At 43.6% G+C, this 24,868-nt stretch overlaps 1 protein-coding gene across 8 annotated transcripts in view; it reads right to left on the bottom strand.

Annotated features, from left to right (window-relative positions):
* LOC130538732 (receptor-type tyrosine-protein phosphatase mu-like) overlaps nt 1-24,868 on the bottom strand; it is a 117,933-nt gene extending 93,065 nt beyond the window's left edge. For 6 of the 8 annotated variants that reach the window (XM_057056594.1, XM_057056593.1, XM_057056596.1 and 3 more), the window contains exon 1: nt 24,547-24,867. In XM_057056594.1, the coding sequence (XP_056912574.1) occupies nt 24,547-24,619 (73 nt within the window). In that variant the 5' untranslated portion in view covers nt 24,620-24,867. Of the gene's footprint in view, nt 1-24,546 lie in introns of all 8 variants that reach the window. The other 2 variants (XM_057056591.1, XM_057056592.1) reach the window with 1 other exon arrangement.

Genomic DNA, 24,868 nt, shown 5'->3' with positions numbered 1-24,868 from the left:
CCAGTGGCACGTATCATTGCTACAAGACCTCCTTAGCCTCTCTGCCAATTCTGCAATTAACAGCCATCCTCCCTGCTCTGTCTGGCTGGGAAATTGCACAGTGGCTCTCTGCCCCAATCTGCTTTGAGGTCTGCAGTTGTTTTAGCAAACATCTTGTCTGCTGAAGTCCCTGCAGACTGAACCCAGAAAGCAATCTAGGGTAATTTAAAACCAATGTCAACTATCTTCCCTTACCACCAGCAGTTTGGAGCTCCAGAATCCTGCAGCTAAGCTCCTTAGAGACTGATAGGCCTTTTCACTCTGGCCCCATTTCACTTATCTATTGGCAGCTCCTGCCAAGTCCTATCTCTGCACTGAATTGCATGTATATATACCATCTGTTTGGGGACTTTGAACTGTGGGATAGGATTTAGGCGATCAATCTCAATATCTTTATCAATCACGTCTTGCTGTTCGTGGCATTGATCTGAGGCAGAGGTAAAGAAGTTCGAGCGGAGATTTCCACCGATAATCTCCCCAGCCGAGAGGCGCACTTGTCAGCAATGTTTTACAAAACACGACTGACAAATCACATCGAGGGTGACGGGGGGAAAAAAAGAACGGGAGAGACTCAGTGTTGTAAATCGGGATGGGGAAACATACGCGATGATGTCTGAATTTATTATTAAAAACCCTTTTATGTTAAAAACATCTTATTAAAAAGAAAGGGGGGGGGGGGGGGCGCACTGACATTTCCTGGCATTTTATTTCTTGATAAATGAGATTTACACCGGAAAAAAACAACACGGAAGATGATCAAATCCACCCATGTGCCTTTTGTAGATGTACATAGAAGATGACAGCCAGCCTTCTCCTTAGATATGCTAAATTCTGACAGATGATTCTGAAGTCATGTGTGCCAGAACATCGCTTGACGTTCCCTTTCAATGCGCCTGTCAAGAACTTGTTCTAAATTACTTTGCATCCGTCTCCATTCTGTGCAACCTTCCAGGCACCAATTAAGATGAATATGGACCATAACTCTGAGACAAGGAGGATCCTTATTGTCATTTGTTGCTAGGCAATGAAAGATGAGGATTTTAGGTCTTTAGATCATGGACAAATCCTGCGGCAATGAGACGGAAGAAAAAATATTACAATGTCTCCTTATAAAAAAGGGTTAAAGTTTGTTGGAAATTTAACTGCAAACAGGGATCAAGTCCATTTAGACTGAAGGAGGGGTAAAGCTTATTTCTCTTGAATACAACCATCCTCCCGCAGGGTTCGGGATTCACAGTTCTCTCAGGCACATCCTGACTCCAATGTGACAGAAACGAGGCCGGTAAACAACGGTCTCTCCTCAACTGTCCTTCCTGTGTGTATCCAGGACACAGAGGTCCTCTGTCTCACTGCAGCCAGGGAGGGAGACAAAATAACACTGCTCGCTATTCTGCTAAGGTCAAAGGTTATTCAGTATACGCACTATTTTAAAGCACACCGAGGAAGCTTTTTCAGGAACTAAGCGACATTAAGAGTAGATTCACCCAAATGTATTTCTTAAAGTCCAGTTGGGTCTAATGTTGCTGATGTGCTGCTTCATGAGTCTCTGGAGATGATTGAACATTGCATCAGAGCTCCACGCTGATTCATAGCATAGTGCTAGATCATTGCTTAAAGACTGGAAATGAAAATCTCTAACAGGACAGTTTCACATTTGATCCAGATGCGATGGATCGTTGGCCTTGGCGTCATTCAATGAGAGATGGTATAAGAGCGAAGAGCTCTCATCACAGCTTTCAGGGGAAAATATCTCCACACCTGGACAGAGACCACTGAGGAGTAAGAGCTCAATGCTCAACACCCTTCAATATCACTCCGATTTAAAAAAAAAAATCCCTACAGTGGACAATCCCACGGCCCTCTATCCTTCCAGAATTCTGAATTCCATCTCAAGAAAAGTAAATAGTTATAATGCTAATATCGGTATCTTTGCTTCCCCCTTTACTCTCACAGTGTTTCTCTAAGTCTAATTTGTCAAACATACAAGGAACAATGCCAGAAATGAGCCCAAAGGGAGGCTTCCCCCAGAGAAGAGAGTGATTATCTTTGATCATGGAATAAACAAAAACATTAACATGCTTTGTTGCTTTTCCAGAACTGGAACAAATGCCTGTTTTGTGCAAGGAGGAGGGAATAATTCAAGGTTGAATGTCAAAGAATTAGGAAATCACTGAAGCTAATTAGGAAATATGGAATAGAAGAAAAGGTTGAATCAATTCCTCTGGAGGGTGAATCTAGGCCAGAGGAAAAAAGAAAAAAAAAGAAGCTTTGAGCATTCAGGCAGATATATTAGCTTGATAAAATATGATTACTTGGCTTTTATATCATGATATATCATGGATCAGACACACACATGCAGCGTAGATGACTGGCACCCAGGTGGTTGAGTGTTGGCAGGCCTGTCTGCTGAGATTTCAGCGCCACTGGGAACCTTCTGTGGGTCTTCACCTGCAAACTTCAAACACATCCAGGCCCTTTTATTTCTCTGTGGAAGCCCCATAAATCCACAGCCTTAAAGAAAGAGCCTGTACCCGGCCACACTCCCTCGGGTCAGCACACGGAGACGGAGCCAGAGCCACCGGGCAGACCAGCTTCCATTTCAGATTTACCACAACTTGCCTTTAGCATCCAGAAAGGTTCCAGTTGGGTCAGAGGAAAACTCAGAACAAATGGAAGGAAGGAAGGAAGGTCTGTCTAGCTGGCTGGCTGGCCTGATGATGTGGCAGATGTTGTGACACTTTCTCATCTACAAAGATGTGAGATGATTGTGGATCATTTAAGAAAGACACAAACACTTTTTGCCTTTCTGTTCAAAGCACTAGCCTACGTTCTGGTGTGTGTGTGTGTGTGTGTATGTGTGTGTGTGTGTGTGCTCTGGTTCCCTTTGCCTCTGACTGGCCAGTAATAATGGCAGACAAATATTTGTACTTATCTACACCCTCAATAATGTTTATTGTATCCAGGCCTGTACTTTGTATTATTAAACCCCATTTTATACGGTTATGCATGCAGAGGGCACTTTAATAGTCAGGAGATTTCTCCTCTTTTTATTTTTTTAATCAAAGCTGACTTTTATGAATAAGTCAGAGGAACAAAAGAATTCCCCCTTGCCCATAAATACTATTAATTTTTCAATCCAATTATTGTATGACAGCTCCTGACCTATTTTCTGCCTTAAGTGCCCCATCAAAGAGTAGAAAACCCTTTTACAGAACAAAAGATAGATAGATAGATAGATAGATAGATAGATAGATAGATAGATAGATAGATAGATAGATAGATAGATAGATAGATAGATAGATAGATAGATAGATAGATAGATAGATATCATGAGAGCAATGAAATGATAATAAAAATGGTCCCCATTGGTCCTGTTGGTCCAAGGAGGAATAAAGAATAAAGATATGTCCTAAAATTTAGAACTGATGTGAGTTTCTCTCTGGGATATTTTAAATATCTGCTGTTAAGGGCACCAGTGTCTGTCCTGAGTGGCTTTAATCCAGTAATTGTGATTGAAGTCCTTGACCAAAATTAAAAGATTCTTTCTTTTTTTTGGTTACAGTCCAGATAAGTTGAATGAAGCGGGTGTTATTTTGTCCACTGGCAGCTCTGCCTCTCAACAATCCCAACAGGAAATGTTGGATTGATTCGTAAGATTCCTGCTTTTTAATCACCTTGGGGCTTGTCATTAATGAAATCTGTCTATCCGTCTATCCAACCTCTGCCTTCTCTCTAAACTCCATCCCCATGTGAACGATCGCTGAGGTTGTGCTGCTCACAATAGTCTCAAATGTCTCATCAGGTCAAACATCACGTCAGCTGTCTGCTGACCATCCCACTGGCCTTTCAGGCTATATTAGTTTGGCCAGTGGAGCTGAATCAATCATTAACCAAGGAGAGCTGCCAAAGCCTTCTTTCACACCCTGTAACAATGCTGCTGCCATTTTTAGATTATGACATGGTTTCAAAAAAATGTCACAGTTATCAATTGAGACAGTGCTTGGTAAATGCTGCGGGGCTTATGGCTGTCACCGATTACAGCCCAGCAGCTGACAAACAACAACTCGGAGATGAAATATCAATGTTTGTCGACCACTGGGCCAAACCACGATGGCCTGGCAGCGGTTTCAAATGCCTGTATAAGATTAAAAATCCAGGTTCAATCACATTTCTGACAGAGATGAGTGAAAGAAAATAATCTCTGGGTGGAATTTCAGCAAAAGTCTCACTATAATTAGTGAGAATAAAGAGTGAAAGTGGGGAAAGCAGCAGATGGGGTTCAGGAAGCGGGGATTCAATTCCCCCAACAGCACTGTCCATAAATCAATCTGTTTTTTAGCTTATAAATATGGCAATAGCACAATATACGCAAAATGCTACAGTTTGCGAAGAACAACTTTTCTAAAAGGAGCCCAGCTCCTCGTGTCCACACAGAGCTCTTCGCTACATTTGCAAAAAACTTCTGTTCCAAATTTAAATAGCCAATCAGAGCCAAGCAGCACATGTCCCCTTTAGGATGTTTAGTGATTGTGTGAGTGTTACAAATACAAGGGGTGGAGAAAGAAATAAGCCCCCCCCCCCCAAAAAAAAACAGAACTACAATTAAAAAAACTTATCTCTCTTCTTTTCCAATAGCAGCATGACACATCGAAGTTTAAAGTTACGATTCAAAAGAGGCTAAATTGCATTTTAAAATAGCAGCAAAATCGCTCTTTCATGATGTGGCAGCTCCTCTCAGATCTTCTTTATTCATATGCACTTTTAGTGTCATTAACCATAATTTTAAGTAGACACGGGTCAACTTGGTTACGTGGATTGAGACCTCAAAGGGTTTAACGACACGCGCATTGAACACGGAGGCTCTCCGCAGCTCATCGTGTCACCCAATTTGGCTCTCTTCTACCTTTCTTTCTCAGCCAATTCACACACAGAATGGGACCGGTATGCTGGTACAAATGGTATCATTGGCCATCTCTGAGAGGCACAGCAGATGGTCCGCGGAGATTGTTTGTCTAAATGTCTGTGAAGGAAATATTCCATTTTAATGCAGATTTCTTCACAAGACTGGAAAAACACTAAAAAGTTCCCCTGTGGCTCCAGAAAGTTTGCAGCCAGCCTCGCGGAGCTCATTACCATATGGCAAGAAGAATCAGTGAATATACACAAACAGATTATATGAAATATGAACAGTTAAACACATTACTATTAACCAAAGCATCCAGGTGTTTCAGTGGGAAAATGTTACACTTTGACCATCTGTGGAGCTAAAGTGGTTGGAAAACAAGGCAGATCTAAAAAAAAAGAGCTAAAAATCCAGAAATTATAATGGCACATATTCCAAATGCAGGCATGGCTTCTGTGAAGCGCAAACACTGGAAACTTTTGGAAACCAACACTCTGCCACTTGGGAGAAACCATATGCACCTACAAACAAACAATGCAAAAACACACAAACTTAGCCAACAGATTGAGTTGGCAAACTTCCCAACCCTTCTACACCGCCAATCTGAATATAAGGCAATTATTTACTACCTACGAGGAAAATACGAGCATTTGGCTCTTGAGCGCAAAACTACAAAGCCCCGTTTTGCATTTTACGAGCTTTGTGACGATTTCAGCCAGAGATCTGAAGGTGAGCAGTAAATTTACTAATTTACTCCTTTTCATAAAACGGTCCTCCAGACTCCCAAAGAATCACACGTGTGAATGTTTTCAAGAGGTATCTTCTGTTTCTGTATCTCACTCACCCACATTCTTGTACTTCTGTCTTTGTGAGGACTTTCATAGACATTCCCCAGGTTCATACCCCAACCTAAATCATCACAACTAAATATCAAACCCAAACCATCACCCTAACCCTGAACAAAACCCAATTGCAACCTTAAAACCACATCCTAACCCTAAAATGGCCCTTTAAAATTCTGAGGACCAGCCAAAAAGGTCCCACTCTGCAAAAATGTCCTCACTTTGATAGTAAAATGAGTAATTTGATAGTCTAGATGTAGCAAATACAAGAACACATACACAGACACACATCTGATTAACCCGTAGTTCATTCATTATTGCTGTGGGTGCCAAGGAACATATCAGACCCAGATATAATTCTGTTATTGGGGTTGTAGGGCTGTGGCTAATTACTGGCTAAGAACACACCGCAGACACTTAGACATCAGTGTGATGGAACAAACCACAATGGCTTTTGACAGGCGCTGTCCTCCCTGGAGCTGCAGGAGAGGACATGATAGCCCAGTGATTCATGACTCATAGCAGAATCACATCATCTCCGTGGCGGCGAGGATGACACCGGGACGCTGAAATAAGTTGACAAGTTTACTACAGCTGAAGTGAAAGAACAAAACCGACAGCTAAAACACCAGCTGAAACAAGAAGGGTGTCCAAAAAGAAGTCACAATTTCGAATGATTTTTGGGTCAAGATGAGAGTGCAGCAAAATAGTTGTTATTAATAATGGCAGAAGTGAACGGGATGTGGGCTGGTTCCGTTGGGTTCTTTTTGAACGTGCTGTTTACACGAGCCTTCAAAGCTCAAAAACTCTTTCCACAACATTCTGGCAACCCCGTATCATCGCGTCTCAAATTCAAAAAGCTACAATGGAGTCCCTGAGTCTTGCTAAAATGCATATATTTAAATAAATGTGGATATTTCAGAGAGAAAATGACAAAAATATGGCTGTGCCTGCTGAACATGGCAGATTTCTGGGTATGCAAATGATGGATGTGGCACATTATAATTAAGCGTACGGTGGTAAATAAAATCTCGTTAAAAAGAAAATATGAGACTATGGGAACATTATATTGTGGCTTTCTAAAGTTGCAGTTTGCATAATGCCTTAGGTTACACACATTTTATTTACTCTTCGCACCAAATGTTAATGTGTGTTGATATTTCCGTATGCCAAAATGCTAAAAGAGCACACTTTGACAATTACGCAGACATAAATCAACGGAATGTAATTAACATTTATTATGGATTTGGAACACGACGAATGCCAATGTGATGATGTTAATTATAAGCATACTGCACTCAAATATTTTGTGGCCAACATAGATCCACACCACACGCGTAACAGCCACGAAAAAGTCAAACGATGATGTCTGACAACTGCTGCCCTGTCCCTCATGAGTAAACACGCAGGGATGACACAACAAATAATGTTTTTCATGACTATGCGGTCAATGAAGGGAACCCGCACGAGCTCAAATATTCGCTCAAGAATTATTTTCTGAAATCTTTTCAGGCGGATGTAAAAAAAAGAAGGAAAAAAAGCAGTAATTATGCTGAAATGAAGGATGGTTATCTTACTAGTAAAAAAAAAGAGATATGTCTGTCACCTGGCCTGCCTTATCTTCTGGCCGACACCTTCTCCGCACCCCCCACATATTTGGAGCCCATAAAAAGAATGAGCCATTCACAGCAGCACATTTCCTCACAATCAAGGCCTTACAAAGGAAGAAATGGAAAGCACAGACGCTGGAGAGTTATCCTCATGAATATCTGCCAGTGGTTTTTTTCCTCCCTTTATCCTCCTGTTGACAGCTTGTCTGATTCTTATAAAACCCATCCTTCACTCGCGTCGATTCGACTTTCATTGAATTGGCTGGAGATAACTTCAATGACCTTGAGCAGCAAACTAAAAGCTTATAACATTAAGCAAAGTGACAGGAGAATTATTCAAGTTGAGGAAGGTAAAGCTGCATCTCCCCTAAAAGTGGGAGGATAAACAGAATAATAAATACACGAAAAAGGCATTTCACCAAAAATAAGATGATCAGCCCTAAGAACTGCCATCTTGTAAATCCAGCCTTAACCCTGAAGACTGACTAGTTTGTGTTTGCTGTTGACTACTTTTATCTGTGTTTACATGCTGATCAGTGTCCATTTGTCTCTGGTTGGGGCTTCTGCTTGGCAGGAACCATCACTTTCAGCAACAGCCTCTGCAGATCAGAAAGGCATCTCACATCGTTTTAGTGACAACTAATGACTACCAATGTATCTGGGCACACCGCCAGCCTGCCAACGGCTCCAGGGGAGGGGTGGAGGTGGGGGCTGTGTACTCCAAGGAGACAGAGGTTTACCCTCTCCAACGCTCTCTCTCTCTCTCTCTCTCACACACACACACACACACACACGCGTGTGCACACACAGTCAACAAAGCCCCTTACGTATGATGTGCCGAGAGATGGAATCAATCTGCTCTGAGAGGCTGGATCCGATGTTGTATGTCTGGAGGCCGGCTGGTACTGGAGCCAGTGAAACCAACAGAGTGGAGACATGGGGGGGGCATCTGATTCAGCCAAGCCTTCTTTCCATCTCTTCTACCCTCATTTTTTTCCCAAGGTCAAGGCCCTGTCCGGACTTTGTGTTTATTAGTTGACAGGAAACTCAAAGTAAATTGTACTGTCTTTCTAACTAAGTGCTAATTGGTAGCTAATTTTCTTAGCTCTTGTGTGGTTGAATCACTGCCTACGGGGCCCTATGAATTATTCATGAAAGTGGCAAAACAGCTTTATGTAGGAACCTACGAGGCACTGCATTCATTATGCTATCATGTCGAGTAATTCCAGGCACTGACGGCTGGTATTAGAATAACATGCATATTGGGTATTCTTTTTTTTAATTTTCCTGGGGCATTGGCAGGCTGTAATAGTGCTTCCGTTGGCAGGGACTGAGAGGGATCCAGCACCCCTCATGGCTGACAAAAGCCCCCTTGTTTTGACAGGATTCAGCGAGGAGGGGAACAAGTGTTTCAGCTCTGCCCTTGTAGAGAGAGGATTAAGCTATGTGGCAATGCTGCCGGGTGGCACAGGGTGCTCGTACGCTGCGTTATCATGTCAATCCCTGCTCCCATGGCACCGAGGATCTGTATTGCCCCTGTGATTCTAAAAGAAGCGCCTGAGCTCATCACATTCAGTGTTCACCCTTTGGAAAATTACACTTCCTACACCATTCTAAGCCTAGGTGAGTGAAGATGAAGGACAGCTCAAAGATATTTATTGTTAGGCCGCCGTTACATCAAGGCCCTTTCGGTGCAATTTCCGTGCAAAAAGTTCAGGGCGGCGCTGACAGGTCCAGGGTGCTGAGCCGAGCATGAGGGTAAAACTGAAATGTCACTTCAGAGCAGGGCGAGACAGCATCATGCGTCTGGCTGAGATTTCCGCTCTTCCAATTGTTGCCTGTCTCCGCCGATCTGCCTCTGTGCCGGAGATACTTTGCCTCGGGAGGCAAATGCGTCGTTCCAGGGCTAGGGCGAGATTACCGCAAGAAACAATGGCAGCCTAGAGTGTTTTTCTTGGTCATGTTGACATCGCAGGCAGGACGTGGAGTTTACATGCATGATTTAGGGGTTAATAATGGAATTCTATTATAATGAACATTTTCTAATTTAGTCTCGGGAAAATAACATTGGAATTAATTTAGACCGACACTGTTCAACTAAGGTTAAAAGCTTGTTTTCAACAACTTGATTCTTGTGCCATTAACATATTGTCATACATTATTAAATACAAGATTACAATCCGCATTCATGCCACTATATTGAGGATATAAAAAAAATGCTAGCAGTGCTCAAAAAATAGTTTGCTGTTTGAGTTGAAACCTGTATTATGGTACAAATTGGCCCTCACCGACAGCGGTATTACTGCTGCCCATTTGCCATGTCTGGTATGATTTATGAAATCTTCAGTCAATTTGCTGCTGTTTTCTCAGCAACTGAACTTTTCTTGTTCAGTCCAGACCTCAAAACAATCAAATCTGATCGTCCTAACAGAGCCTAATGTTTGGAGGAATCGTTTGTGTGTCTCGTCTTTTCCTTGTTATCTCGACTCTCGGGGTGTATTGCCTCATATTACGATGCATCAACATCATGTGTGCCCACTGAGAGAGACAGAGTCTGTCTCTGGAACCAGAAGGGGGGGATGACATGGTACTAATTTTTGAAAATTAGATAACCTTGGGCTTCCTTATGTGATGAGCTTTGCTTCGATTGTACTGTCAGACTATCAGTTTGGACAGTGATACACCAACAGATGCTTACGATCCCCTAAAGTCCTTAAGTCAGATCGCTCACATCATCCTCACGTTGTAAATCGACTATACTTGGGAATCAATGCGGAACGTTAAAAAAACAACCTCATTGCTGTCTAAATAACTTCAAATGTGATTAAATTTTCGCTAGTTAGAAGAAATTTGTATTTTAAGAGGTAGGCTCCTTCTTCTTGGAAACCATCTCAGCAAAACAGTTGATGACCTCCTCCTATGAGGGCAGTGGTGTAGCTATATTAAAAATGTTAAGCAAATCTCCACTCCCTCCCAAAATTAAAAAAAATAAATTAAAACATATTAGTGGGCAAAGGCTAATATCCCTCCTGGAATTAGGGATTGACAGAACTAGAGCAACATGGGCAAAACGTTAATTAAGTGCATGGTTTTGAATATTCAACTGCAGCCAGCGAAAAGTCAGGCATTCCATCCAACATCATATAAAGAAAGCCTGAGAGAAGCTCAACACATCCATCTAAAGGGCTGATGTATGTGCAACAATAAGTCCATTATTATCGCGAAAAGATTCAAAGCTATGCGCAGCAACTATTCTCTCCTAAAGCAAATCTTACAAGCCATGAAAGGAAAGTCCCACACTGGCAGAAACCAACAGCAATGACAAATTGTAATGGGATCCAGATATAAAGTGATATCATAAATCCAGAGACAGAAAGCAAAGGTGAATTTTCAGAGGAAATGTCAGCTCCTCCCACAACTGGATAAGACCCTGTGCCTCACCAGTACAAATACCCAATAGTGTGTGTGCCAGAATGTGCATTAGTGTCAGATAATACATCTACACATCCAAGGACATCCTATTTAATAATCCCTTTTCACAAATGTAAATGATAAACCTCCACCTCACTCAGCCACTTACAACAATTACAAAATTCTGAAATTGTGTCTCCGTCACTGTTCAAGATAACAGTTAAGCCTACAAAATAAATTGACCCAGCTCTGCTGACCCTGTTTGCGGCAGGGAAATTGCCATAAATGACATGCTGTAGAGCTGACACATTAAAGGGCTCTCTGACATTTCAGAAAAATCCTCAGTTCGGTTTTGCAACCCATCTCTCATTAATCATAATTGACACCAAATCTGGAGCAGTGGGGAGTAAGCGCTCCTCAGCTAGCATTTCTTTGCACTAGGCAACGCTGGCTGTTGCCATTCGTGGTTTGTTGTTCACTTTAAAGAAGTAATATTAAGCTAGTTTGTCGAGTCAAATGACCCATCAATGTGGCTCTTTCACACTGGAATGGTCCAGGGAACTCGGATTGATCACCCAGGGGAACATTCACGCTGTTATCTTATGCCACATTTCCACTGCCAGAATTGACTCCAATCTATTCTACTTGCTTTTGGTCACATTGCCACTACAAGGGAGTATTGTAATTAGCATCACCTCAATGTATGCGGTGGCCATAGTGCTGTCGCACAAAACCCACTTGTTTGATGTTGACCAAAACCCACTTGTTTGATGTTGACCTGACAGCTGTGCCTTGATGTTCTCATCGGACAACAAGGTGAGGAAGGTTAACACCTCCTGAAATGACTTGAGGTATAATTTTTTTTTTTTTGGGGGGGGGGGGGGGGGGGGGAATGTTGGATAAACTTCAAACGCAGCAAACGGTAAAAATAGCACCTGTGTGTTTTCGATGCACGATGGAGGTTTTTGCCCATTGGTGACATCTCGATAATGGCAAATATCTCTAACCAATCTGTGGTCTACAAACAGTTACATCACCATTTACTACCCGTGATACCTTTTTTGGAACCCCAGGGCTGTAGCAACAAGTACCAAAGCCAAAACAAGTAGCAACATGTACCAAAGCCAGATACTTTTCATATTGGAAACATGCAGTAGAGTAGAGTAGAGTAGAGTAGAGTAGAGTAGAGTAGAGTAGAGTAGAGTTTGGCCCAATACTCCCCCTGACAAGATTGTATTAATAAGAACCTGCACCCCGTCTCTACTCCACATCTGCCCGCAAGACGTTTTTTAATTTTTTCTACCTCTACTTGTTCAGAGCCATGATGAGGTTGAATCTTATTTTCCATATACAACCCATCACTTCCTCTCTTTGATTCACTGTATACTCCATTTGCACTAACACTAGGCTTCACTTGCAAGGGAAACGAGAACCACATTTTCGGGCAGACCAGAGTTTGCTTGCTTGGTCCACAACAGAGTTCAGATAAGCCCTCACACCCACCCAAAAGAAAACGTCTGCTTTAACAGCTCTTGTGAGAAAGAAACGCAAGTGCCTCTTCAAACTATTGGGACTCGTTTTCTCGGCTGCCAGAGTTTTTAGGCATAAAACACACGTGTCTTTTCCTCATCTCCAACTGCATTCACCTTGAATGCAAGTTCAAGATATTCGTTAAGATACTTCATAAGTTTACTTGTGGTTGGCTACTTTCACACTTACCATCTGTCCCTGGCGCTGTGGCTGTTTTTCTTTTCATTTCTGTTGGAAAAATATCCATCCTGTTCCCTATTTCTGACTTGTCTGTCCCTGCCTAATATGATATTAATGCAAACGGCACAGAATATCACCACAAAAACCGTGGCGATTCCACACCATGGTTCCAATTTTCAATTTACTCAGATCCCCGATGTGGTAGTTTCATATATATTATATGAAACTACGACTCGTTTATGATCTTCACTGTCAGTTAAGAGATACAAAGAATAGAGCAGAGAGAAAATTCCATCCGGTTGCCGCGCACCCCCACCCCTCTGTAATGCCCCCCTGGGAGGACACGCCCCACAGTTTGAGAACCACTGATCTGCTGCAACTACTGCATGAATAAACTTTAGAAGATGAAATAACCTAATTTTTGTAGAGTGCTTGGGTGGGGGCAGGGGTGGCCTCCCAACGCACATGGCATGTGAAATTAGGAGCCATCAAAGTAAAACACATAATTATCTTGGAGAAAATTAATGTGAACTAAGAATTACGTTCATCCTAATCCGTCTTCATGAGTGAGGTGCTCCAGGAAGAGCTGGACAATCTTGTGGGACTTCTTCAATTAAAACCGAGACACTGACTCACAGACCTGGTTATTATAGATCTAACTTCACCTTCGTTTCATCTCTTCGCCAAAGTCAAAGATTTTTCAGTTGTCACTGCCAAGGCAGGCACTAATTACGGCTCATACATAATCTTTTATGTAAATGTTTATGCCGTCTTTTGATCTCTGCGTGTAGCTGAGGACAGCCAGATCACAGGCTTGTCACTTGACTCAGAAAGAGCGAAGCGATGTGGAAATAAATCTGATTTGTTGTGGTGTTTGTTGGCCCTTGGGAACTTGTTTGATTAGGTCATTTTATGTGGAAGATGTAAGAAGACACCTTAAGCATTCATCCTAAACGTAAAGGAGTCACGGCCGCACATGCTGGAAATCCCGGATAAATACGGTTCTTAATCTTTGAATGAATCCCTCTCAAGTTGCATTGTAATTACTTTTTCATACACTTCTTTAACCAAAAGAAAAGACAGCTACAGCACAAGTCATTTTTCATAATGAACATTTAAACTGCCCCCTATAATTCTAAATTTCAATGACAGATAATGATTGGTGCTTGAAATAAATGGGGCGAGCAGCAGCTACCAGTTTGAGACCCAACACAATTCATACTGTATCTCATTAGCTATTATTCAGACCTGATGGGCCTTTCTCAGGCTTAAACACACTCGGGATGTGACAGATAGAGGCCGACTCGCCATTATTCCTTCTGCCGAGGAAAAAAGGTCAGCTCTGACACCCTGGAAGGAGCCCTTAAGCTCTGGTGGACAAAGCTTCCTGTCAGGTTGAAGGGTCAGACAGCTCAGGGCATAACAAGAAGAGCTTTACTGTAGACAACCTCTGGCAACCTATCTGAGCTCCAAGGGTATGTTAGCAGCAAATACTCAAAAAATCAGAATGAGGGAAAACTAAAAACATGTACACATTTACAATTACACTATTTGTAATAAATCTCCAGTATTTATACGGCAACTATAGTTTCACCCCAAGTAGTTGAAGGAACCTATAAGGAAAGGAACACTTTCCCATAATCAGGTTACCCCATTGCTACCAAAAGAGAAGCCATGTAATCAAGCGTGTCAGTAAAGTCTAATCTTGTGGATACCTTTAAACTGGTAATCACCATTTCCATATATTCATGAGTCAGAACCTTCCATTAATGGAAGGTGCCAAAAACATATACTTATGACACTGGTAGGTCCAGTGGTAGCAGGTTCAGATGATACCCTGAAACAAGTGCTCGTTTGTACCCCAGGCAGCACCGTTATCACCGGGTTCATAACTCAACTGTTGCAAGTGGAAGGCTGTGGTGGACAATTTTTCTTTCGTCAACGATGGCTAAATGTATCTGCCTGCGCCTGAGTAAACTGTGAGTACTTTTCCTGTTCCTGTTCTATTTTGGTAAAGAAAATCTGCATTTAATGTGTTTAATTAGCAGGCGTCTTACATAAAAATCCAAAAAAACCCAAGTAATAAAAAGAAAAGCAGAAGTGGGGGTCGTTCCGCTGATACAGTCAACCCAAACTCTTTGAAAATGTGATGAAGCAAAGATCGAAAAAGGAAAACTCTGCTCACGGTGCCTATCTGCACGGGAGATTTGCATTTCCAGTATTCTTACAAGGCCTACTTGTTCTCGCCCGTGTGTTCTACAAATGAACATGACAAGCTGAACTCAGTGGTGTGAAGGAAAGAACTGCTGCATCCTCCTTTCCTCCTGCCAGCCTGGTAACTGCCTCTCTCATTCCCTCACGCCATGGTGTCACCAATTAGCCAGGGTCCAGGTTTCATTACAGTACCGAGTCTACCGCCTGCTATCTTTTGTCACGTCCTAATAATAAGCCTGTGATGGTTTGCTACCTGACACACACACACACGCACGCACACACGGTGAGATGTGTGCCGAGACACACATATAATTGCACACTTGTTGAGAGTAGCCACTGTTGGATAAGCGCACTGAACACGGTCTGTGTGGGTACCCGAACAAACGCCCACGCAGACTCGGTTGGACTCGGTTGATCTGTCAAAGCTTGAGCATCCTTTGTTCGGATAATTATAGATATGAACGCTAAGTCATGACAGCACAATCTTGTACACACAAAAAAATGCAAAAAAAATAGTTACCTGACGGAAAAGAAAACATTTTAAGTTATCGTTAAAGTCCAACTCATTATGTTCCAGTCGGCAAAGGTTTGCTCTTGACCTCCTTTTCAGTGGTAAAATTCTCAAGGTGCGTTCACAGCACTGAGTCTTTCTTTTTTTATTTGTCCAGTGAAATATGAACATCAGAGCTTGGAAATGTGATTAGCCCTATTTTTGACCGTGTGGAAAAGAACTGACAGCATGCTGAGAATATTTTTTTCAGCGAAATGCTAATTTAAAATCATGGTTCAGTGCTATGAACATTTCTGTCAGATTTGATACCCTGTCCTAATTATGTTCCCAATAATTCCGGGTCCGGTCCAACAGAGGTAGCGTACACTAAACTCGGCTTCCGCGGGAGCTATCTGTCATTCCTGCCGGGGGTAGTGGTATTCTGACAATTTGGAGAAAGCACAGTCGAGGTGATGCTGGGCTGAGGTTCTCCCACAGGAAAAGAACCTTTTTTTTTCCTCCAGGCACACAGGTGCTGCTGAATATTAGTCTCACAGCATAAAGTCTGGCCACATGGGAGTGAATTATTCATCCTCTGAACCCAGCCTGTGTGCCTTTGCCTCGCCAGGGCTACTGCTACCCTGATCTACAATGTTTGATGCTTCCAATCTTTGATGCTGCAGCTTCCCAACAACTTAGGCAGAGCTCGTGTGTCTGACGAAGACATGGCTGGGTTTTTGGGTTTTTTTGGATGCTAGGGTTAAAGGACAAGATTTAAAATGTCCAGGCTAATTTGTGCCTCAACAAATGGCAGAACCATTCCCTGCATAGAGATGTAAGCCACATTGTCCCTACTGACACACATTCCTACTTATTAAACTCCAAAAACGGACCCGTTCTATGGCGCTAGTGGTATTTGAACCATTGAAAAGGACACTAATTCTATGTTTCTCCAACATGCAGTTGAACCTCCACATCAAGCTCCCTATTATTTACACCTTCATCACCTACATCCTCAATTTCTTTCTGCCAGAGCAGAATGCACCTGATTATGCTACTATTGGTCACACTCGGGCGTCTGTGCGGAGGATGTTATCTGTTTGTGGTGGATACTCCTCTGGGAAGCATGAAGCCGATAAGAGACTGTTGTACTGTAAACAGTCGGCTGACCTCCGCAGGCTAAGCTTTTCTCCTTTTCAAACTGGTCTCTTTTGTATTGGCCTGAAGCTAAGACCTCTGCGTTACCGATCCCCTGGGGGACGGTTTAATAGCATTACTGTATGCTGCACGCTCCGCTGGGTGGTCACCCTGAATGTGTTGTCAGTTGAAAAGGGACCGTGACGATTCCTTCCAATTAAGGTGAGAGAAAGTAGGTGTCTCACTGAGCAGTTTTGAAGTGCGTTGCCCGGGATGTATATTGGCTGCGATTATTTGATTCCAATTTAAAATAAAGGTGTCGAGGCGGCGATTACGAGTGACATTTTATTCACCTGCTTGTTTGTCTTTTCTGAGCCGGTTGCAGAAATCCTTCAGATCCAAACAAGATCTTCTTCGAGGTAACACAACCACAAAAACGGGGTTTTGAAACACTAAAGCGCTCTCAGTGTTAAACCCCCACTTCCCTGATGCAGCTACGGAGCGCCACAGCTGCAGGACCGGAGGTTAAAGATGGCAAACGCAAAACAATAACGGGAAAGATGATGCTTGTCTCGAAGCTCCACTCCCACCCTGTAATCAGAGTTTGCCGCCCTAAAGAAATTACAGGGCACAGGAGTCATTAAGAGTGTGGGTGTAGCGGAGCAGTGCTAACGGAAACCAAGGCGAAAACAGGTGGTTTTAGAATAATGCACATCTGAATAAACAAAACCGATAAAAATCTGACAGGTTGATGGTAATGATAAGCTGCTGGAAGGCCAGAATGGAGTCAGCTAAATGGGAAGCATTTGTATCGCTGCAAGGAGTAATTAATGTGGAAATCATCTGGCGTGATTCGGTTTAGCAGCCTTATCTGGTGCTGCGTCTAAGCTTGACGTATAATGATTAACGGCATTAACGTGTTTGTTGTAATACAGCAAAACAATCCGCTATAAATTTTACATTGATGCAATTGCCTTTCGAGATTTTATAGCTCTGCGAATTCTAGATAAACTCTGGGTAACGTGACCACCAGATGCTTTTCCACCACTACGCTGTGCACAGATCTCGCTCCCCTGTCCTAGCAAGTCTTGGAACAAGTCCCAAGGCTCATTGTGGATTTCCCTGTGGCCATTCCCGCACCTCTAAATGGGACATTTTCATAATAGGATCCCGGTTGAAGGTAGGCTATTGAGACATTTAAGAAAAGGACATGAAAAAGTCACAATGAAACAACATTTTTACTTTTTTCAAATGCAGTAAACTGCACATAAATATATCGATGTCCTCTTTCGCATCACGGGGGAAGAAATTGTGTAAAACATTAGGTACAGCGTAACACGTGCGATCCTAACAGACCTGTATTTAGCTTTGTCATGGCGATGTTAACTCTGCTACAAATTTAATTTGTCATTCATTTCTTCAAAGCATGCATTTAATGAATAGTTTACTACATAAATGGAAATTAGACATCGGCATGGCCCATTATACATCCTGTCAATATTCACTTCACCGGAGAAAATTACGTTCCTGTATTGTTGTTGTAATAGGTGCGCACCAAGAAGCGAGCACAGCAGGGGGCGCATGACTGTTAGCACAGCGAACCTTGTTAGGGCCAGATGATGCTTCTGGTTTGGACAGTGTGACCCAAATTTGTTTGCGATTAGTTCAAAAAACAAAGAAACTGGTCATATAGCTACTTATGAAGCTGTTTCAGCTACACGGCAGGTGGAATATGTTGTGTATTTCGTAAAGGGTGCCCAAAGCGTGTTTTCTGACTAGCGTGTTTTCTCCACTTCTCCCATTTGTATCTAAATTCGAATATGAAACTGAAAAAATGTGAAAGAAATATAACTTTTAATGGTAAATATTGCCACTCCTCCCACAATAAAATTATCCTTTTAGGTCGGTGAATTCACGACCTACTAACTATTATTACACAGGACAATGGAAGCTAAATCCCTCCTCTGGGATCACTTCATTATTGAACAGTTACGTAGTCAATATAGGTGCAGTCCAGGCAGCTTTTAGCACAAGGGCACGCAGGCAGTGTAAAAGCCAATGCAAATAACTGGTGCTCAAACGAGGCCTAATGCATTAATGACTGCATGATGTGCGCTAATGTGGCAGCAACAGATTCAGACTGACAGTAATGGAGAATTTCGCCCCTGGTTATATTAATAAGGCCTGAATTCAGAGGAGGAGGAGGGGATAGAGGGATGTACACCTGCCTGCCGCCTTAGCCTTGACAGAAGCTTAATAAATAACAGGAGACAAGGTGAAAAGCACCCCCCACCCTCCCCCCATCCCTGATGGCAGTTGTATTGGGAGCATCAGGTCTGTGTTCAGACGGCTCTTTGGTATGAAAATAGGGTCTCTTTAAGGGGAATGCGTCCCAGGATGGGGGGACGATTCACGAAGCAGCAGAAGAAACTTTGCAACCTTGTCGGTGACATGGCGCCAAAAGAGGGGGCAAGTTTATGTGACAGACTTGAAATTAATATCTCAGACTTGACATTCAGGCTCACCCTGACCGATATTAAAATGTGGATTGGTGTCAGCAGATAGACTCGCTCCTGTGTTAACAGGAAATGGGATATTTTTAGACACTGGCGCGGTAAAATAGTGATGCCAATTTTTCAATGCCACTTTAAGTAGTTGAACATTAAGTATAGCCTGATAAAATGGCAGAGAATGCGAGATAGAATTCTCAGAATCCAAGCAGAACACTTTGCCGAGTTTTCCTCATTTGGAGAGGAACATCTGGATCCTTGATTTAGTGTTTGAGCAGCGCTCTGCTCTGGTTTGTGTTGGCAAAACGTGGGACAACTTTGGAGACACTTTGAGATTTGGCTAAAAATACATTAGCTGTTGGCACACGCATGCTGACGATGAAGACGTGTCCATACTGGTGATTTACCTGTATCATTCTCTTTGATTGAAAAAGGGATTGTATGAATAGTTGTTATCCTTGAGAAAGTTGTTTTCAATTTAAATCCTGATGAATGACTGAGCCCAAATCCAGCCTAACAAGCAGCCATGACACCTAAAAACCAGCTGAAGCCCAGAAAGGTCCTGATTTAACAGCTCCTTCACTCCCCTCCTCCTTCTTGTCACCATTAATAACAATTGAGAGCCTTGGAGCATTAATTAGGGAAATTTCCTCCATGCCCGGACTCCCCGAGCCACCTACGATGAATGCAGACATCTGTAAACACGATCCAGTTCAGAGTCAGAGGGTGTTTTTCTGCAACGGGGTTGAAGAGAAGAGCCGGTGATGAGATATCAGAGAAGCGCGAGCATGCCTGAGACACGCAAACACTCCCCTCTGCTGTCTCTCACTCTCTCTTCATTAGGCAGCCCCTGTGCTGGCCTGTGTACGATTCATTAGCTTTTATCCTCTTCATTTGAAGAAGGAGCTGTGTGTAATTAGAGCGGCTCTGTTTGTCCAGCATCCTTCACACAGACACATTTCAAGCCCAATTATCATTCCGCCGCAGAGCTGGAGTCTAGCGCAGCCGCGTCAGTCGCCGAGAGGATGACATATTACTGACTCTCGGGAATGTAAATAAAAAAACCTGTTTGCCAATCAGCAGATAATGACGGAAGGTGGAGTGGCGCTCCGGGGAGTTGAACGCCGTCTTAATTTCACTTGCTTTTCCTTTGTACAGTAGAGTTGGGGAGCTGAGTGTTTCTGGTTTGGCTCTGCGGTTACTGAGAGTAACTTGACGAAAAAGTCAACGGCTTTTAAAGGTGACAGCCCCGCGCGAGTGTTTGCTCTCAAGTTTGACGTTGGGAATCGGGATTTTTGAGACGAGCGTTGACTTCCGAGTGATATTGCTGCCAATAGCCCAACTCTGTACGCCACCTTAGGTTCAGGGATTCGCTAATATGCTTGCTTTTCTGCTAAGCTAAGTTCTGCTAAGCTAAGTTACAACGCACAAGCTTGGTCATTTCACTGGTCACATGACTGATGATGACAGTAAATGTCTGGGGACTCTGGTGAACAAGCGGCTCTATTTACTTTAAAACTGCTACCAAGTATGTTGTTATCGATACAGGAATGTACGAGCTCCTTGGAGGACATTTCGCAAAATGTTTGCTCAAAGGCCACGTCCGACTGACAGCTAATGGGCCGCCGGCGTTACACTACAGGGGTCGAGGGATGAAGTAAACAGAATCGCGCTGGAGCCACGAATCACAGGCGGAGCTGGTTGTTGGAGTTCTTAAAGTTCAAAATCTACATGGGGGTGCGAGCAGGAGCTGATGCACTCCCTGTTTATAGCGCAGCAGCTAATTAGCCGCGACACAGGAAAGACTGACCCAGACTGCTCGACAGCTTGTTCCAACCAGCTGGGTGCAGGACAACATGTTTGTAAGTTAAATAAAGAAGGGCGGCTAATGCCCTTATCGATCATGCCTCCCCTGCTGTTGCTGTGTGGCTCGCCACGACCGCTCGCTTATCGATACAACTACCTTAAACCTGGCTGTGAAGACGTCCTACAGAGGCTATTTGTTAGCTGGAAGGTGGTATAAAAGATAACAAGGTGGCAAACTATACTGTGGCTTCTGGTTGAACTCCATATCACTGCGTCTTACTCAAGCGAGGATGCATTATGAGCTGTTTATCTGGCAAACGCCAAAACAACTCAACGCCAGAGCCCAACAGCACAAAAAACAAACAGATTTGTCACTGAGAAACAGACTGAATCAGCTTCCAACACCTCCATTAGCCAGTTGATTCAATCGGTTCAGTGATGAAGGCAGCAAATACGAGTGGAACTGTATCCTCGATTTGATGCAGAACGATACTTTAGGTACAATCAAGACCAATTAGTGACGGGAAAGATTAAGTACCACAAAATTTATCCGACTCTGCGTTCATTACGTGTGATCAAATCTACTTCCAACTCCAGGAATTTCATCGCTCTTCCATTTGGTGCCTGTGCTGCTTCTCCTGCCTCCCGTTCACCTTCCCTCCTGATTTTCTGCACTAGTCATGTTTCCTTGAGTTGTTTCCTTCATTTTGTCCCGACGTCTCCCCCCAGCCTGAGGTAGCAGCGGCAGCAACACCTCATTTACTTATTTCCTACATCTCCAAAAAAAGCCTTGTGGCGACTTCCAGGGAACAGATGCGGACTTTTTCCCACGAAACAGAGGAAAACAATGCATCACGCTGTGCACCCTTTGAATGTTACCCTCTTATACGAAGTGAAATTAGGTATAACGCTGTTGTTTTGTTGTGTTTTCACTGTTTTAATGAAATGTCATCGCTCAGCTTAGAAACTGTGTCGCCTTTCAATTAATGAAAAGGGTTAATTGCAAACCAGCAGTGTTGATGAGGCCATCTGATGAGCTATTTCAGCTCATTTTCCACTGCGGCTGCATATATTTATAAGCGAGCATGCTATTTCCAAGTCCTTAAAGTTTTGCTGTTTTAAACCGACACGTCTACCAGCTGAGATCAGACTTGAAGCAGACGCGCTGACAAACTCGGCGGACCCTTTTGTCAGGAGTCATGTGTGCCCGTGCTGTTTGAAGAGCTCGAGTAAAGCCGCTTCAGTCTTTCCGCCACCTTCATTATCATCATAATATAAATGTCTGAGAAAAAAAAGACCCCGGAAGAATGCAGACTCCTCACTTTCCGCTTTGTACTATCATCAATCACCATGGAGCATTTTTTCCCCCTTCAACATTAGTTGAAGGCATCAAAAAAAAAAAAAGAGCACAGGCATGCATATTTAATTTCATTCTCCACTGGCTCACACAAAAGGAACTGCCAGGACACCTTCAGAAAAGTCTCTATTAAATCTAAGTCGATAGAAAGGGAGGGGGGCATTTCATGAGTGATTCTAAATTATTGCCGGACTTAAAAGGAAGTGCTGTTTATCTTTGCAAAGCAGCCAATGTGTTGTTTTACTCTTTAGTCACAGCTGGGAGGGAGCGGGATCGGTCAACCGGGACGCCATCAGCAGCCGCCGCTCCGCAATGACAAACCGCGGAGCCCAGCGCGGGCGTGATCCTCCACGCACGCGGCCCGCAGCCGCCAGAAAACAAGACAGGTTTTCAGGCTGCTGGGAAAGATGTGAAGGTAAAAAAGAAGAAAAAAAACAGAACAGAAGAACCAAAAATGTGCAGCCTCCTGGAGTTTAATATGCTCGGTCAAAAGACAGAGCGGGAGATCAAAGCGCCGGTCTTTGAGAAACAAAGACGGCCCTGATAATGTGGATAAACACACTTGCAATGGCTGCTCACAATGGGTGGTGGCAGTGGGGAGGGGGGGGGTGGTATTCTCCCAGAATCCAGAGCATCCAGTGGGCATTGTGAGCGCACGCAACAACAGAGCGGTTTCCAATATCACGTCCCTGAGAGTTGATTTCGAGTTGAGTAAACAAGTTTACAAAGACATAAAATCGATCGTGTTCTTTTTTCCTTCCTTTTTTTTCCTCCATGAAAAGGGTTCAAAGAGGCTACGTCGCGTTCAGGAACGGACCGTTGGGTACCTTAGTGATGTATTTGTCACATCCTCCCCATAATAAAGCCTTTCATATTCATATTCAGCCTCTTTTCCATCCATGTGCGGCTGTCACCTCAGGCCAGAGAGAGGAGCACATATCCCCATTGATTCTTTCCTGGTTTACATATTTACACACACGATCTCCTGCAATTAGGAGCACATTTATCGACGGGCTCTGCACCGCTGGGAAGCCTATGGTGCAGCCCACTTCGATAAATCTGAGGCTGCCAGTGGGAAAGGACCGATGAACCTCAAAGAGAGGACCGAGCAGAAGCAGTTCAGAGCTTCAGACTACCACAACGCTCGATCACTTAAATTCACCACCTTCGTCTGTCTGAAAATCTTCACAAAGCAGTTGTCTGGATTCAAAAATAATTGTGGTGTGAGCCCAGACAGTAGAGGCGTGGATTTAAACAAAAAAGACTTGGGGAATGTAGTTTAACAAGAGTTTGGACCAGTATGATATTGCCAGTTTCCCAAAGTGCATCTGAAGCCTGTTCCTACGTGAGACAGCGTGAACCATGCTGCCCCCTACAGGCCAAGCGGGGAACTGCCAGCTCTTTGTTGAATCCCACAGGAGCAACTGCTGAAACTCAGACTCCAGGAAGGATGTGGAACACACTGTCAGGCACAAACTCGGTCGAATTCCTTATTTTTAGGAGGCTCTACAAATGCAGCTGTAATTCTATCATCAGTATGGATCACCCTCAGAATGGCCACGTATTGATTGGCATGAATATTAGCTAAAGCATCCCTTTCCCCCCCTCCACATAGATAATTCCATTGGGGAGATAGCAGAAATGACCTCTTTAATGGCTAAATTACACTCTGAATGTTAAATCCCCTCGGGCTGTCTACGTCCATTAGGTTCGAGTCTCCACTGTTATTTCAGCAAGTCACATAACACGCTGGCTGAACTTTTGCCTCTTTGCAACGCTTTGAATTGCGAGTCTGTTTCCACATCTGTCAGACGGCAAAACAACAAATGCGATTGCCAAAGGGGGAAAATGACAGGGCGACAAGACTTTTCAGAGGCGATCGGTGATGTGCAATTTGAAGCGGAGGCAGCGCGCAGCCAAAGGAAACGCCGAGAGTTCGGTCCATTTTTCTTTCATTTCAATGGAGCAGGTGTGCGCGTAGATGGATTAGATTGTAGTACTTTCATGTCAAAAGGTGTGACTGTGTTAATAATGGGGTTGGATTGAGAATAACGCGCGTCAATTGATTTATTTCTGCAGTTAAGATGTCTGGGTTCAAAAGAATCATCCGAAAATGGCAACGGCGCGTTAAACTTCTGAGACTAATTGACAGCACTGTTTTTTTTTTAATGACAACAGTTCTTTTTGGCTTAAGAGTGTGTGCCAATCCCTTGAGGTTAATCACATTAGACAGCAACTTGTCAGTTAAAGTTAGACGTCAACATTGAACCGCTTCAACTTATGGCCGCGTGAAAGCGCGAGCGGTGACCGCGGCGACGCACCTGCGGCAGGCACGCGGAGAGCGACGCGCCGCTCACGGAAACTGCGACATAGGTCAACATGAAGCTTCAAAAGCACACTCGCTTCACCTTTACCTTGAATTAGACCGGACAAAACGAGGGTCAAACTGTGCTAAAGTGCCGCCGCGGCCCGCCGCCGCCGTTCGGTCCAAACACCCTCTGCCCCCCCCCAGCTTACCTTTAAAAACTTCCCCTCGGGCGGACAACAGCAGGGTTATAGCAGCAAACAGGCAATTGATAACTTTATCCATGTCGACAGCGCCGTCGTGCCGTTAACCCCCCCAGCCGCGGGGTTAACTCTTCTCTTGAATGTTTTTTTTTTCTTAAATTCTTCCTTAACTTTTAGGAGTGTTACATCTAAAAGTGCCTGCGTCCTGTCCGTCTTCCCGCTGCTTGCTGTCGGACTGTGAGAGGAGGCTGGCGCGGCTGCCGCTTGCCGGTTGCGCCACACTTGGAGGAGGAACGTGTGAGTGAGTCCTGATTCCTGAATTACGCGTGGA

The sequence above is a fragment of the Takifugu flavidus genome, chromosome 15 (assembly GCF_003711565.1).
Source record: "Takifugu flavidus isolate HTHZ2018 chromosome 15, ASM371156v2, whole genome shotgun sequence".
NCBI classification, from domain to species: Eukaryota; Metazoa; Chordata; class Actinopteri; order Tetraodontiformes; family Tetraodontidae; genus Takifugu; species Takifugu flavidus.
Note: the sequence above shows the minus strand (reverse complement) of the source record. Positions and strands in the feature narration are given on the sequence as shown.